Source organism: Dipteris shenzhenensis, chromosome 8 (genome assembly GCF_047967505.1).
Source record: "Dipteris shenzhenensis isolate YYH24624 ecotype China chromosome 8, Dip_SZ_1.0, whole genome shotgun sequence".
NCBI classification, from domain to species: domain Eukaryota; kingdom Viridiplantae; phylum Streptophyta; class Polypodiopsida; order Gleicheniales; family Dipteridaceae; genus Dipteris; species Dipteris shenzhenensis.
Window position 1 is genome coordinate 30,639,641 of NC_141603.1, and position 16,525 is coordinate 30,656,165.

Below are 16,525 nucleotides of genomic sequence, written 5' to 3' on the forward strand. Positions count from 1 at the left end.
AGTTAATTTTTGTTCATTGTTGTTGTTTATTGTGTCAGTTGAAGTGAATGCAAGCTACTGTAGATAGATGCATTTGCTCCTCCAGTTGTTTATGCTATCTTTCATTTTGAAAAGGATAGTCAAAAGTAGCTTCATTTTGAAAAGGATAGTCAAAGGTAGCTCTTATAATACCAGAGCTGACTATCAGCCACGTCTCTTTGTGCTTTTATCTCTTAGGGATCTAAGCCAAATAAATGGAGGGTTATCATCCGGAACCTTCCTTTCAAGGTATGTCAATGCAGGCCTTTCACGGTCTTCAACTCTTCAGAAAGTGTGCGACCTTCATAGGCTGGACACCTGAGCAGATTATGGGCTAATTCATAGGCATTTTGTAGGTTACAGAAAAGGAAGTCAGAGAACTATTGTCGTCTGCTGGATTTGTTTGGGAGATTAAAATTCCCCACAATGCTGATGGCGAGTAAGGCTTATTTTTATGGATTCAAAAATTTATAAGTACACAAAAATAAGTCTGCTTTTGAATGGAGTTGCTTCCATATATTGTAGTATGGAAATTAATTTGATGGTGTGCTATTCTAAATCTCCTTTCCTTGCTAATCAAAGTAGGGGTTCGCCATGTTCAAAGTTAGATGTTATCATAACTACCTAGATGAGGTCCCGGAATCTTGTAATTGGTTGAGTTGGGCCCGTAGCACTATGTCAAAGCCTTACGAAAATCAACAAAGAAATAGTAAACCCTTTGCTTGTGTACCGTGGCCTCCTCAAAACGACCCCTCTCAGGTGAAGATGTGGTCCGTTCTTGATTGGTCTACTTGAAGTCCTACTGGCTAACAGTTCTGAATCCCTCGCTCTCTGCAAACTGACTAACCTAATTGTCAAGTATTGAGACATAACCTTGGACATGACATACCCAACATAATGGTCCTATAGTTTTTCGAGCTCATGGATCAACCTTATGGATTGGAATGATGGTTCTAAGGGTTCAAGTGTGAGGAAAACCAATCTTAACCGCTTCGTAAAATAGCTTTGTGAACATCAAGGCTAGGGTATTAAGTCCATATGCAATGTTCTCAATGCAAAGTTCCTCATGATCTTTGGCTCGGCCAAGGTGTAGCTTTAGGTCTTGCATGTTTGGTGTCACTCGTGGTAATAGGTAGGGCGGGGTAGTTTTGAAACGTTTGGTGTTGACAAGTGAGGGAGATCATAGAGGGTGCATGCATATGAGTGCCAAATGGTTGGGCTAGGGAGATCCACCTTTGCTCGAGAAACTTCCGCCAAAAGTCCTTGGAGTTACTGCTAAACATAATGTTTAGAAATTTCAGAAGATGATGCTTGGTCTCGAATCTGAGTTGTTAGCGCAAGGCCTTACACTCATCATCATACCAACTATTACATGCGATCAAACTAGTGGGTGGCAAGTGGGTGGATTTGGTGGTGTGGAGGAAAGACTGAAGAGTGGCATGAAGGGAGTGGGTGATTACGACGGCTTTATCTAATTGTAGGGGCGGTAGGGGTGGATTTGGTGGTGTGGAGGAAAGACTGAAGAGTGGCATGAAGGGAGTGGGTGATTACGACGGCTCTATCTAATTGTAGGGGCGGTAGGTGAAGCTATGCCGATGAAGTGCTGGTCGTGAGGTGTTAAAAATCATAACCTTGTTCTTGCCAAGGTTAACAGTCAAATCTCTCTCTCCACAAAACACCTCTAGGGCATCTAGGGGTCTCTGTAATCCTGCTTCTGAGGAGGATAGAAGGACTATGTTGTCTACGTACAATAGTATGTGTATCATTAGATCGACCAGCTGCTGCGATCCCTCACCTCCTAGGTGTTCAATGAGAGGGGGCATCCCTGCTTCACTCCTATCGTGCTCTCGACCTAGCCTCCAGGGGCATATACTCTCCCTCAGATTGAATCATATAGACTTATCACCCCAAATCATGACATCTGGAATTTGCATCTCTTGTAGTCGTCTAATCATGCGAGATCGCAGGACTGTCAAAGGCCTTCTGAAAGTCTACAAAGGTGGCATAGACTTTTTGGGATCGTGATCTTGCCTCCTCAAGCCCGCAGAGTGAAGACATTGTCAAGAGTGTAATGCTGTCTCCTAAAGCCAACCTGTCCCAGTGCTCGTTGCCCGTGTGTCTCTGTGTAAGAGCTGATCTCTCTCCCTAGTACCGACCCACAAATCTTGGCCAATGTGTGACCAATCGTGAGAGTGCGGTAGTTTCTAGTATCCATGGGATCTGCTGCTTTGTGTATCGGCACAGTGGTGGTGGTACTCCAAGCATGGGGGAAGCCATGACATACCGCATGGTTGAACATCTGTGCTAGGATTGGGACCAAGACCTCATGTCCATGTGCGAAGTGCTTAGTCTGTAGCCCCTCATGGTCTTGAGCTCTCTGGTTTTGGAGCCGACGTAATGTAGCTCACATTTTTATGGAGTGAATAGAATGTAGGTGGTGGGCCGAGGGAGAGCGAACATATAGTGTGGTGCCTGAGCCGGGACGTCATAGAGGGATGTCACATTGATGTGCCATATAGGTGGCTTCCCCTCGGATAAGAGCCCCCATGCAAAGGTTAGATCAGCTCCATGAAAAGATCGGAACACCTCATCCATCCTATGTGAGGAACGCCTGCCTCTTGTGTCGTGTCAGATGTCGTGAAATTCGTTGTGCCTCAGATCTCATCATGTCTCCCAAAACCTGCTCCCGTATGAGTTAGGATCTCATCTCCCGGCACTTATCGTCAAACCAAGGATTTTGTAGCATCTTCCTAGTTGCGGCGAATTGTAGATCTGGTTGTAGGGAATGACCTGGTGGCAGCATCATGGATCGCTGATGCTAGTGTGTTTGAGGCAAGAGCGAGCTCTACATCATCTCTCAAGTGAGTCACTAGCCCGCGGAATAAGTGTCTCATGTATACTGCATCAAGGGCATGGTCAAAATGTACCCAGGCTTGGGTGGGGGCAAGTGGATCACGCACTATGTCTGGCAATGTAGTCAAGATACTAAATGACATGTATGAGTGGTCGGCATCAAGAGGGGGGGGAGGGACTGTGAAGTCCTGTACTCGTGTCACAAAAGTCGGGGAGCCCATCAAGCTGTCTACAGTGCTACTGCGCATCCCATGTGGGAAACATGTAAGCCCTTCAGATAATGGCCATCGCTGAAGACTATTGTATATGATTAGGTCGTGTATCGCTCCCATCTCTAGTAAATGTCTCCCATACCCTGCCACATGTCTGAGTGTCTCACTATCCTGCAATCCACTGGGTCTACCTTTGGCACTCAGAGGGGGTCTGACCTAAAATCAAGCAGCTCCACCTGAAGTCACCAAGGAGGAGTACCCCTCCCTGTCTAGAAAACTCGTCGATGTCCTCATATATCGTCTCATATGGGCTATGACCCTCTATAGTGCCCTCATGCGCATAAGATGATGTGTCTGTGGGAAAATAGCACACTGCAATAGAGAGCGGGCGTGTGTCAGGTGTCTGGAATCACACCCACATATGCCATGCATGCTCCTCCTTCCGCATGACAGAGATAAGTAGCCTCAGATGTGTTCTAAATAGGATTGCTACCGCTCTAGAGCCTTGTATCCCACTATCCCTCCTTGTCTCATGTCTGACTCCCAGGTATATCCCGTGGCTGTGGGTAGTCCTGTTTTAGGACTCTCACGCATCTCAGTGGCATATTCTCAACCACGTCGGCTGGCTTGTTAGGAGATTTTCGACTCAGGCTCACTTCCGCAGTCCAGGAGTTGGGGCTGGATTTGTTTGATCTCGAAGTGGAGGGGATAGTTCATATATCCGACATTGGAGACCGATCACCCTTTTGGATACCACATGCAAGATCATAACCAAGGTCTTGATCCTACGGTTGATACCCCACCTCTCGGACATCATCCATGACATGCATACTGGTTTTGTTCAGGGACGCAATATCCTGGACAATATCTTCACTTTTTGGGAGGCGGTGGATTGGGCTAGGGAGGAGTCACAGCCTCTTGTGATCCTTCTCCTAGATTTCGATAAGGCTTATGATAGGGTGGAGTGGTCCTTCCTAGAGGGTACAATGCATAGATTGGGCTTCTCAGACAAGTGGATCAGGGGGGTCTCAACTCTTTATGCGGAAAGCTCGAGTTAGGTGCTCAATGGAGGCCACACAGGCGAGGCCTTCTCTCTAGCTTGTTCGGTGCGACAGGGCTATTGCCTCACCTCCTATCTCTTTCTTTTTTGTTTCGGAGGTGCTAGGTTACTTCTTGCACTTTCAGACCACTAGCTTGACAGGTATGAGGCTTCCAATTAGATAGGAGGAGCTGCTGGATTCAGAGTCCCCAAACAATAGGGCCCTATATGTGGAGTGCTAAGCCACAAGCCTTGAGATAGTCAGGGGTGTCTTGGCTATTTATTGCGAGGCCTCAGGAGCTCGGATCAATTGGACTAAATCTATTGGCTTCTTCGTGGGGACAAGGAGGTCCAGGAGCTCTGGGACTGGGGGGGTTGCCTTTGGTTTTCGATGGATTCTGCAAGGGCAGACAACGAGATACCTTGGCTACTGGGTGGGTACTGATATTTCAGCAGAGCAACAAATGCCTCGGTGCTCGAGAGTGTGCGGCACAAGCTTCTATACTGGAGCTCATCAGCCCAACTCTCCCTAGCAGGTAGAGCTCTAGTGGCCAACCCGGTCATTGCCACAGCCTGGTACATAGCTTCTTGTTGGTGCTTTCACAGGGGTGCATGCGTTAGCTTAGTCGCTTGCTGCGTAACCTCTTATGGGCTAGTTCGGATGGCACGCGGGATACTAGAGTCAGAGTTGCTTGGTAGACAGTGATCATGCCATAGGTATGCCGAGGCTTGGGAGTCATTTATTCGGAGATGTAGAGCAGAGCCCTCCTAGGTAAGCTTGTGGTGTGTGGCCTTAGTGTAGGCCATCTTCTGGTGGTTCTAGTGATGCCCTATAGGCCATGGTATGTGCCTTGTAGGCATAAATATAGGCACTTGTAGTGTTAATGCCTTTTAGGCCACATAGGACACTTAGTCCTATGTGACACCTAGGACACTTAGTCCTAGGTCTAGGTACTTGTACCTTGTACTTCTCTTTTTCATTATCCAAGTTTGACGTGACAGCTAAGACTTGTGCGATGCTTTGCTACCTGCACTCTCTCTCTCTCAATCAATCCTACAGTGGTATCAGAGCCACGTTTAGATTCGTCTCCTGCACCCGGACTCGCATCAGCTCTCTTCAGCTTCACTACTCCTTCATCCGTACAGTCATACGGTACAGCTCCGTACCTATTTCCGTACTGCACTACATACGTCTTCGTACCTTCGGCGTGCGTTTCGTACAATCACAGTGCATCCGTACTTACGTTGTACCTGCGCCGTCGTACATGCGTTGTACCTGTGCTACCGTACAGTCGTACAGTTTAATATATGCATCACTGTACAACAGGCACCGTACCCATCCTGTACTGCAGTCAGTACTGATCTTCGTACTTGTTCCGTACTGCGATCTGTACACTGCAGTACATGGTACCGTACAGCTGTACGCTACATGGGTACAGTCTTCGTACTAGCGTACCAGCCTCATACTTGCATCAGTACAGATCGTACTATTTGTACCGTACAGCCGTACGTTGAATTCAGCACACCTGATCCGTACAGCCTTCGTACAGTTGTACCTGCTCCGTACAACTACCGTATAGTCATACATTCTGTCAGTAGAGATCGTACTATTCCCGGGATTTCAGTACAGGTGCACTTTTGCAGTCAATTTGTGGACAGCAAGTCCTAATTCTGCAGTTGCAAGCCTTGAGGCTATTTTTTGGGATTTGGTCTGCAATTTCTCTTTTGATTCCAATACATTGGGACAGATTGGAGAACATTGAGTCACTTTTGCAGGACATTGAGTCAGATTTGCATACATTGGGTCACATTTGTAAAAAATTTTAGCAAAATTTGGGGCTTTTCTGCATTTGCCCTCTTTTTGGCCTATTTGCCCTCAATAAATTTGGGGCTTTTGCTAGATTTGCTGTTTTTGCAGTGAACATTGCCTGCCACAGTCACATTTGGGTCAGATCTGCATTTGCCCTTTGATTTGGGTCGGAAATTTGCAGATATTTGCTGTCATTTTCGGACAGCCAGCTTTTTGCAGTGATAGCCTTGAGACTTTTGGGTTTTCAGGTCTCTTTTAGGGTATCACATTTGCTATGGCTGGGAACAATCAGGATCTATTTGGTGTTCTTCGTGAAGATGATAAGTTGGATGGCACCAACTATCCGATGTTGTCTTATCTCATGAAACATATTCTTGTTGCAAAACATTTGTGGAATATTGTTTCTGGGGTTAATCTGAGGCCAGCCAATGCTACAGTGGTTGCCTCTAGTGCTGGTCCCTCTGCAGGGGGTACTCCTCCTGATGCCTCATCTTCTAGCACTCCTGCCGGTGCTCTTCCAACTCAGGAACAGTCTAGATGGGATGCAAGAGATGCAAATTCACATTCATGTATTGCTTTATCATGCAAGAGAATCATTATTCCACACATCCGGTCTTGTAGGACAGCAAAGGATGCTTGGGATAAATTGGCTTCTCTCTATCAGATTCGCAATGAGGCACGTGTTGCATATTTGAGAAGGCAATTACAGGAAGTCAACATGAATGAAGGTGACTCTATGGATGCATACCTGACAAAGGTCAAGGACCTCATGGAACAACTTGCCAACATTGATGAGGTGGTGCCAAATTCACAGCTTGTCAGTACCACATTGAATGGACTGCCAGATACATATCAAGGGTTTGCTACAATTCTTCGACTAGTGGCCATGGGTAATCCAGACCACTATTCTTTTGATCAGCTAGTTACTTTGCTTTTGCAGGAAGAGCAAAGTAGAGCTAATAGACAAGCCATTATTCCTGATCATGCATTTGCTTCACAGCATTGTGGCAGCAGTCCCACCGTTGGATATATTCTAAGGCCCCTCTTATGGGGAAGGGCTCCCCATTGATGCGGAGCCTACACAAAGTTTGACAGAGATTGGTAGGAGGACTCATTCAAGCTCGTCCTCGCTTGCAAGGAGGAGTTTGAGCTTTAGCTCCTTCTTTGGCGTCCAGGGATTTGGGATTAATGGGACTCACATCGGGTGGGCTTAGTGTGGCGGTGGCCCAGCCAGCTCCTTTGGGACCTGGAGTAGGCTCCCCTCAGAGGCAGAGGTGACACTGGGAGCCATTTCTCACCTCTGAGGAGCAAGGCAATAGAGGAGAGAGATTGATGCAGACATTATTGATTGGTGGTGGGTAGGACTACAGAAACTTGGGCAGACAACCGATGGTTGGGCTAGTTCTTCAGGATAGGTGTACCCTTGAGGATTATGATCAAGCAGGGCAGAGAGTGTGTTAGAGGGGGCCCCAGAGATGGATGAGATGATTAGGGTATTGGGCCGTTTGGGCAAGGAGTGGTTTATAGACCCTCCTAGAATATTGGATTAGGATGCACACCTGTGGCGTCTTTGACTCTGAGAGGGCCGATCCCTATGGGAGGTTCAATGGGATTTGAGAAAATGGTTGTGGCCGTCTATAGGCCACACAGTGCAAGTGGATGAGGTGGCCTTCTTCTTCTACACGACACGGATAGGACGACGGCTTTAGATGGAGGCAACATCGTGGACTCCCTCGAGAGAGAGACTTGTCCCAGGAGGCTAGATCCTGATTCTAGACACGGCTATGGTCTGGCCTCAGGCCACATAAGACTTCTTACTTCTTTTGGCTGGTCGCCCACGGGGGTCTACCCATAGGTCTGTGAGTGGAGCAGTTGCGGGTTGATGGTCGATGCCATTGCTGTCCGGACAGAGTTCTGGAGACGACCCCGCATTGCTTATGGAGCGCTGCCCTAGCGCCTAGAGGGTCTGGTTGGGATCGATGCAGATTGTGGCTTAGATGCGGAGTTTACAATAGGATTTCATGTGGGGCGTGACGGCCTGGTTGACAGAGGGGGACCATGCCTTTCACATTGTCTCCCCAGTCTACAGGATAGAGCATCGACTAGATCGAGCTACAGGAGGCAACTCCACTTGTGCGGCATCACTCCCTCTCTCTTTCAGACGATGGAGTGTGAGGGACAATAGCCAGCATCACGGCATGGAACATCTGGGTTGTATGTTGAAGCTTAGTGATGGGAGCGCACTGGATTCCAGCCGTGGCCACTCTGGTTGCCATCTGGCAAGATATCATCTACACCATATGGGAGTGACATCGCATTCTAGAGCAACCGCTGAAAGGTGGGAACGTTTCTGCAAGGCTTGGCTTGCGTGTATTTTTTACACTTTAACGTCGCAAGGGATTCGCTTGCTCTATAGTCATCCTCCCTGGTTGTTAGTCTCTGTTCCCAGAGATACTCTATGCAGTGAGCTGGGTTCTTTGGCAACAGGCTGGTCTTCTTTCAGCCAGTTTTTCTGTTTATATTCCCAATGGTCAGCCGGGATAGCTGACTTGTATGGCTGATTTTCCAAGCATTAATAAAAAGTTTATTTTTTCGGTAAAAAAAGAATACGTCTTTTCCCTGCTATCTCTACTACTGTCTTTCCTTGCTATCTCTGCTAAAGAACTACATCGCCTTGTATATCATACGTACTTCCAACAAAAATATGCTGCATGGAAGAACTGTAGACGATGCTCTCTTATGCCTATGTAGACAATGATCTCATATGCCTACGCAATTAGAAGGATCAAACTATACAACAAAACACTTCTATGATGCCCTTGGAGAACAGTTTGAATTATGGGAGCAAAAGGACATATCAGTAGCAGCTGTAGCCAAAGTGGCTTAAGACATGAATCCCAAACAGGTTTGATGTTTTCCATGCAAATCAATGACTAAGATAGAAACAAAACCTGACTACACTACGCTGTGACACACGTGCCCTAGATTATACATCGTCTTGAGCACATGACATGCAAAAATTAAAATTGAAAATCACTTTGGAGGCAGACAAATCCTCTTACAAAAAATCAACTGATGAGGATGGCCACCCACAGTAAAAACTTCATACTCTTAATTTCTTGACAAGTGTGAGTGTGCTAACCATTGTAAAAAAAAAGACATGAAGTATAGGATGTCCATCTGCAATAAAGATTCACCTCCCAACTGGCTGCACAACATATTATGAACTTGTTGATAAAGGACCTCAAGTCTTCATAAGCAATGCTGCTAGATCCTTAGAATCATAAGTATGATAATCATGGAGAGAGGATGTTCTTGTAAGATCTAGTTACTTTGCATATGGCTTTCTACCATCATAAGCATCTGCACAATGAGAGAGATTTGTATATATGAAGGATGAGTCGACAGAAGGGGCTCTCTTTTGTGTGGATGATTGATGCTTCTATATTTGCTGCTCACATATGTTGCCTCTCAAAGTAGAAATTCCAACAAAAAGCACTCCCCGTAAATGCTCCATTCCGTGGCTCTAACATGCCCGCGTGTTCAATGCAAGTTTCATAAATAGACTCTACCTGAACAAATTTTCCATGCCTCTTTCTTTTAGAAGAGTGGCCTTGACTATCCCAAATGCTAAATACCGTATCTTAAGATGCACATCTTATACGTGTATTCCTTTGCCACTTTGTTTTCTTCTTGGACCTATCTGGCTCGGGGGGAATGGCATGAGAACTTGGCGGGCCGGACCTCCGTGGCCTGGAAGTCAGTCCGTGCACTCTTAAAGCGGTTGTTGAGCCACTTGGAGCCTGGATCCTCCTCTTTGAGTCTCTCTATTGATGCAAGGTCCCGTCTCAATGCTCAATCACACTCCTGCAAAGCGTGTCTCTGCCTAAGCGCCTGGGACTGGAGCTCCTCACTGCTCCTCTGTTTGACATATGCCACCCAAGAAGCCCACCCCTCCCTGGGCCCATCAGGCTGCTCCAAATCTCAACTACTGCCGTCTGCACCTCCTCCTCCTTCAGCAGGCTGTCTGGGATGCAAACACCCTTTTGGGCAGCCCACGCTCTGAGCAGGCTAGGAGATAAGAGGGTGAAAGGTATCGGTAAAAGCTTCAATAAATTTGTTGCTTTTCAACTTAAATGATAGTTCTCCTTCAGGAACTGAAATACAGACATGCCGTTTTTTGTTGATGCTGGTCATTCATGCAATTGTAATGTTGTGAAAGAAACAACAGATAGAAAGAATCTCAGTTTTGGAAGGCATTGCACCCTTAATACTGTTGCATGGATGTCGCAAGCAAGCCCCAAGGTCCCGCCCAACAAACCAATTCAGACTTTTGGTTTGCACCGTCTACATTTTTGAAACCTTCTGACAGGCAACTTTAGGGATGGAAAATGAAATCAGGAATACGTTTATCTTATGCTGGTAAACATGCTGGATGCCTAGTTGTCTCTCTATTCAAGATCTTTGAGTATTGGTTCCCTTGAAGTTATTGTGTGCAATTTTTCAGTAATAGTTTGTGTGGAGAATGGGAAGTGGTCTTAAATTGATCCTTGAAATGTATGCCTGGGTTTTCAAAACGTGATGATAGATGTAGTCATTGCTTCTCTTTGAGCAGATCAAAAGGATTTGCTTTTGCTAGTTTCACGAGCAAGGCAGCTGCAGAAAAGGTAATCTTCAAGAGCACCTTGATAGGGATAGTTGTATCTTTTGGCTGCTAATGTGCATGATGTTGATGGCAATCCTAATGGTTTGGTCTGGAATGTAGGCTATTCAATTTGTCAATGGGAAGATCGTTGGGAAAAGGCCAGTGGCAGTAGATTTTGCTGTAGCAAAGAAGCTGTACAAGATGAATGCTCAGACCTCAGACTTGGGAGAAGTTCCAGGTCTGTAATGAAGAATGCTATTACTGTCCAGCAGCTTTGCCTTTTGGTCTTGTTGTGATGCTTTTCTGACATATAGTTGGTATGTGAACTCCAGGGGATGTTCCCAAAACAGTTCTCCCTGACATTGAGGATGAGGAAACTGCAAGTGAGAAAGAGGAAGATGATGTCGTACATGACAGAGACAACAAGCAGGGCCTTCATGATGATTTAGCTACTAAACAGGTTTCAGTGGATGAGCAAAGGAAAGCAGAAACTTCAGACACAGACTGTGATATAGATCATGTGATTGAAAAACATGTTCATTTTGAAGAACCAGCATTTTTTGATGAAATGGACATGGCCAGGAGAGTGTTAAACAAGGTTGCTTCTTCTTCCTTGGTTAGAGAAAGTAATGAGATGCAGGAAATTCATGGTGAGCTGCAGGCATTTAAGGGAAGAAATATGTCTGCCGAGGAACAGAGCACCCCTGATCATAAATCTGGAGATGGGGAGGGGTGCACAAAGGCAGCAGATGGACTGCAACCTACTCAAGGAGACCTGGAAAAAACTGTCTTCATAAAAAATCTTCCATTTGAGGCAGATGCAGATAGTATAAAGAAACATTTTCAAACATTTGGGAAGGTGAAAAGTGTATCTCTTGTACGACATCCTATAACAAAGTGAGTAAATTTAACCCTCCGAAACATAAGGCCTATGGTGTCTGGAATACATGCCATGAAAGGAAGAAATATTTCCTTGCGATTCCTTAGATGTCGTTATCGGAAGTTTTTCATTAAAAGGTTTCTGACTGGACAATGCAAGGAAAATAAGGTTGTCGTCAATAATGTAAAATAGTAGATGCATGCTAGGGCTCTGTCTCCAGCTAGTGTGAGCTCTAAGAGACATGAAAAGCTTTATACTGCTTATTCCTTTTTGGTATAAATATCCCAAAACATCATTTACAGCTCACGTTTAAAGGCCGAGAAAGATTGTGTATAGGACAGGTTTCAGGTTTGTGTTGCACCAGGGCATCCACCTGAGAGCATGCACTATTGCAAGCAATTCCCTCTTATAAACATCATGGCAACTGCATGGGTATCCTGAATTAGAGCGGCTCTTGCATGTACAGTGGGCATCATTCAGTTGGAATCAACAAGCAATAATAGTAAGCAAGAGCAGATCTGTAATAGTGTGGGGATTTTCACTATCCTTAGCTTTCTTCAAGACAAAGAGTACAACAAAGTCAGGAAGAAGGGGGGGGGGGGGGTGTGAGAACATAGAATTGTGTTTTTTAAAGGTTATTTGAGAACCTATAGGCAAGAGGTTGAGTTAGGAAATATCAGCAAGTAGCAGAAGATGAGTGATTCCTGGAAAAAAATATGGGAGTTCTAACAAACATTAACAAAGAGAACTGCCTGCAAGTTTACCGCCAAGTCATGCTGATTCAAGAAGTCAAGCAGATGAAAGACAAATGCATGAGATGCATCAGAAATTGCTTGAAATGAAGAAGAAAATAGAGACAGGGTATGCAAGACTTAATAGCATGGAAGAGAAATGGAACAACATATTAGGGGCGAGTTGCTCAAGATCTTAGAGTGCCACATACTGACTCTATGAAAGAGTTCTTAGCAGAGCTAGCACAACCGCTAGTGAATGGATCATGCTCCAAGGGGAGAGCTATCATCCGTGATATAGGCGTTAAGCAAGGCTGTCCTCTCTCGCCAAGTCTTGTTGGTCTTTTTATTGATGATTTATTGATGATTTGGAAGAGTGAATGAGAATACACAACAAGGAGGGTGTCCGGATTGCTGGATATGCACTACTATTGCTTATAGACGTAGATGATGTGGTATTCTTCGCAAAAGGTAAGGAGAACTTGCAAGCACATTTGGATGCACTAAGAGAATTTCGCAAGCACTTGGGAAAGCAGGTCAATATAGACAAGACAAAGGTAATGGTGATTGGGACACGTAATAAACAGGTTGATGTCATCTTTGAAGGAGAGCCCTTGGGAACAATCAACGCATATAAGTATCTAGGACTCGAATTCACGGACAACTGCAAATTTAGTGCATGTGTGGAGAGGAGGATTTTAGGAGGCTTGAAGGCTTTATATAGCTTCTAGAATAAATGCTGAAAGACACATTTGTGAAATTGGGAAATGAGAGAGTTCATATACACCATGCTTATACAAAGAGTAATCCTTTACGGTTGTCCAGCTTGGGCGCCCGGACACTCTAGGATTTAATGGGACAGAATAGAAACTTTGCATAAACGTTTCCTAATAGGGGAGTTAGGGGTTAAGGCACAAACACCCTACCCCATCCTATTGGCTCAATAAGGTATGATACCTCTAGAAGGGGAGGCATTATGTCAATTCATGGCTTACTGTGACAAAGTTGAGAAGATGGATGCTATAGGATACCACACAAGGCAATGGAAGCTACACGAATCACGGGGGAATGAAGTAGATGGAATCATGGAGTATAACAGCTGCTGATATACCAGAAGATGCATGTGAAATTTGGGATATAATGACACAGAAAATGCTATAGAAACGATGGCAAAACCCGAGGATAAAAATGCAATTTTATAGGCAGGAAATTGACCCAATGGACAATTACGGAATGCAGAACTACCTCAGGGAAAACATCAATATTGAAAAGGCATCTAATTTGCAAAACAGAAACAATTGACTTGATCTAGAGGTGGAGATGGGCAACACCTAGAATCCCAGAGAAGAAAGGATGTGCAAAATCTGCCCCATAGGGGAGGTAGAAAATGAGCTCTAAGATGTAGAGCCTACGCACACATCAAAGAAGGTTATGGGGACAACAGAGATCATTTAAAAAATTTGATGGAGCAGCTAGGGCTAGCACACAAGCTAGCCTAACAAGTACTCACTACATAACAAAGTTTGTAATATTTTCTTTCATTGGATGTAAGGGTTCACTACTAGTTAATAGTGATCTCCAGGCCCATACATCCTGAAGGGTCTCACATGAATTTTAATAGAATCATATAATATCATGTTTGAGCACATATGTTTAATCATGCAGTATGTGTTTCACATACCGAGGGAAGCCAATGGAGATAGTACAGCCGTATACCTATCTTAGAGTAGTTTTCGCGGGGCTTGTCTTCATGTTGACACACGCAGCTTGAGTGCGACTCAGATGAGGGCAGGGAGCTCTAGCTCGGCTAGAGAGACAGTGTTTCCAGGCACACTTCCAGGATCCCCCGACGAAGGGGTGGCTCTTTGATACACTAGTGAGACCAACAGCCATGTATGCAACACCCTTCTGGGGATGTGATTTACCGACATTTGACTGGTGGAAATTCGAGAGGCTACATGTTATCATGGGGCCCAGAATGATCAGGAGTAAGTGGTCAGGTCCTAAGCAGATCATACAGGCTGAGTTCACTATGACACCATTGATCATCGATGCCATTGTCCTGACAGTGACATATCTATACAAGGTATGGGCCTTACCTTGATGGAGACTACTTAGGCTAGCATTAGAGTCATCTAGACTGCTAGTTGAGAGTGGGGACAACAAAGCTTGGTATGCACACATCTCCACATGGTTTCGTTCTTAGGGTATTCAAATGGATCGCCTCCCTCCCTTTCAGTATAGTTTGGACTCCACATCCCTTTAGATCCCACGAGATGAGATCAACAGTATCATACGGTTGTATCTACTCCAATTATACACATCACGGACTTGGGGAGAGGACAATGAGTTCCCTACCAAGATCCAGCTCTACAGGGACCACTGTTGGAATTGTTGCCATAATTAATAGCAGTGACCAATTTATGAGTTAGGGACACTTTTCCCTCATTAGAGGTTTTTTTCCGTAACCGCAGTTAGGATACCCAACTACAGTTAGTAGTTAGTGGTTGGGTTAGTTAGGGTTTTGTCACTTTGACAAAACCCCAAGTTTTGTGTGTTGTTTCTATCTCGTGCAATACAACTTATGTTGATCTCCTTCCTGTTCACACCCTTTGTTCACATTTGGTATCAGAGCAGGTTTGGCTCATTGCCTCAACCACCCGCTCCTGTGCTGGCCGTATATCTTGCATCCACGAGTCCCTCGCCAGTCCGTCGTCATCCGCATCAGCCCGTACGGTGACCTCTGTGCAAATCGTCCGTACGTCGTACACCCTCGTCATCCATACAACTGCAGCTGCTTCCCGTACATCGTCCGTACGGTGCAGTTGTCGTCCATACATCCGGACGCTGTTTCGTACATTGCTGATCCCTGCTGTCGTCCATACATGCATTATCTTGCCTGCTTCCATACAGTTGTCCGTATGCCAGCCATACGTTGCTCAATCCTTGCACAGGTGAAATTTGGAGCAGAGGCATTTTGCAAAATTTGGGGCTTTTGTAGGGGATTTGCAGTTTAGCCAAGATTTGGGGCTTTCAGTGCATTTGCCCTCTTTTGAATGCAATTTCCTTGAAGAAATTGGGGCTTTTGGCATTCAGATGCAGTTTGGCAGTGTACAAGCTATTTGGACACTTTGCAGGCATTTTTGGACTCAAATTGAGTCACATTGCAGACAGTTGCCATTTTTTGCAGTGTTTTTTGGCAGTTTTTGGGCATTTGCAGGACATTTGGGTGCATTTTGAGCCTTTGATATGCTGAGACAACAAGCTGTCCTTTGGTTTTGGACACCCATTTTCCTATATTTGGGGCTTTTGGATTTTTGTAGGTGTTTTGCAGAGAGATCTGGTAGAGATTCAAGTGAATTTATGCTTGTGGGCTGTTGCATTTTGAGCCATTGATTGGCTGTTTTTTGGCCTGCCTTTGGAAGGGTATAGGGAAGGTTGGCCCCTTTCCAAAGGTAAAATAGGTATTTTTTAAGACATTTCTTTTTTTTAAAGGTGATTGGTCCAAGTATGCTCTTTGTAAGAGGCTTTAATGCATGCATTTAGTGACTTCCTCCTCTTTGGCCTGCCCCGGGCTGCCCCCAACCCCCCCCCCCCCCCCTTTCTCTCTCTCTCTCTCTCTCCCTTCTGCCCTTTCTCCTCCTCTCTCCTTTCTTTCTCCTTCCTCTCTCTCAATTGATTTTATCAAGCATCCTAGAAGAGCATGGAAAGGAATTAAACAAAGGTCAAATGACATTATGGGAGATTTTACAGAAACACAGATGCTGGAATATGCTCAACAGCTCTACACACATCCCAAGGCTCGGCCCATGGTGAGCATACCTCTCAGTAGTAATACTCAGGGTCTTTTCTCATTGAAAGATGTACAAGATGGCCTCAAGAAAATGGTAAATGGAAAGGCAGCAGACACTCTACACCTAGTGGCTGAACTCATTAAGTGGACCAATGAGCACACGCAAAGGCACATAGCAATGGCACTAAATCAGGCTTTGATGCATGGTTTCCCAACAGAATGGCAAGAGAATTGGATCAAACCAATCTACAAAGGGGGTGACCGCAATCAATTAACAAATTACAGAACAATTATGGTATGTTCCACTCTAGCCAAACTATATAGCACAATAGTAGAGGCAAAATTGAGTGCTTGGGCAGAGAAAGAAAATAAAAGAGCAATGGGACAAGCTGGTTTCAGACCAAAACACTGTACAGTGGATCACCTAGTCACTCTTCGAGTTTTGATGGAGGAAAGCCGCCTCAAGGGGAAGCCACTCTTCTGTTGTTTCATTGACTTTAAGAAGGCATTTGATACAGTGCCTAGGGATGTGCTATGGGAGAGA

The 16,525-nt window shown here is 45.2% G+C and overlaps 1 protein-coding gene across 1 annotated transcript in view; it reads left to right on the forward strand.

Annotated features, from left to right (window-relative positions):
• The window catches only part of LOC147899371 (RNA-binding (RRM/RBD/RNP motifs) family protein), an 89,153-nt gene that overhangs the window by 30,716 nt on the left and 41,912 nt on the right, over positions 1-16,525 (forward strand). The window contains exons 9-13 of the mRNA XM_087378269.1: positions 217-267; positions 375-457; positions 10,548-10,599; positions 10,698-10,815; positions 10,910-11,474. Coding sequence (XP_087234395.1) covers positions 217-267; positions 375-457; positions 10,548-10,599; positions 10,698-10,815; positions 10,910-11,474 — 869 coding nt within the window. The remainder of the gene's footprint in view (positions 1-216; positions 268-374; positions 458-10,547; positions 10,600-10,697; positions 10,816-10,909; positions 11,475-16,525) is intronic.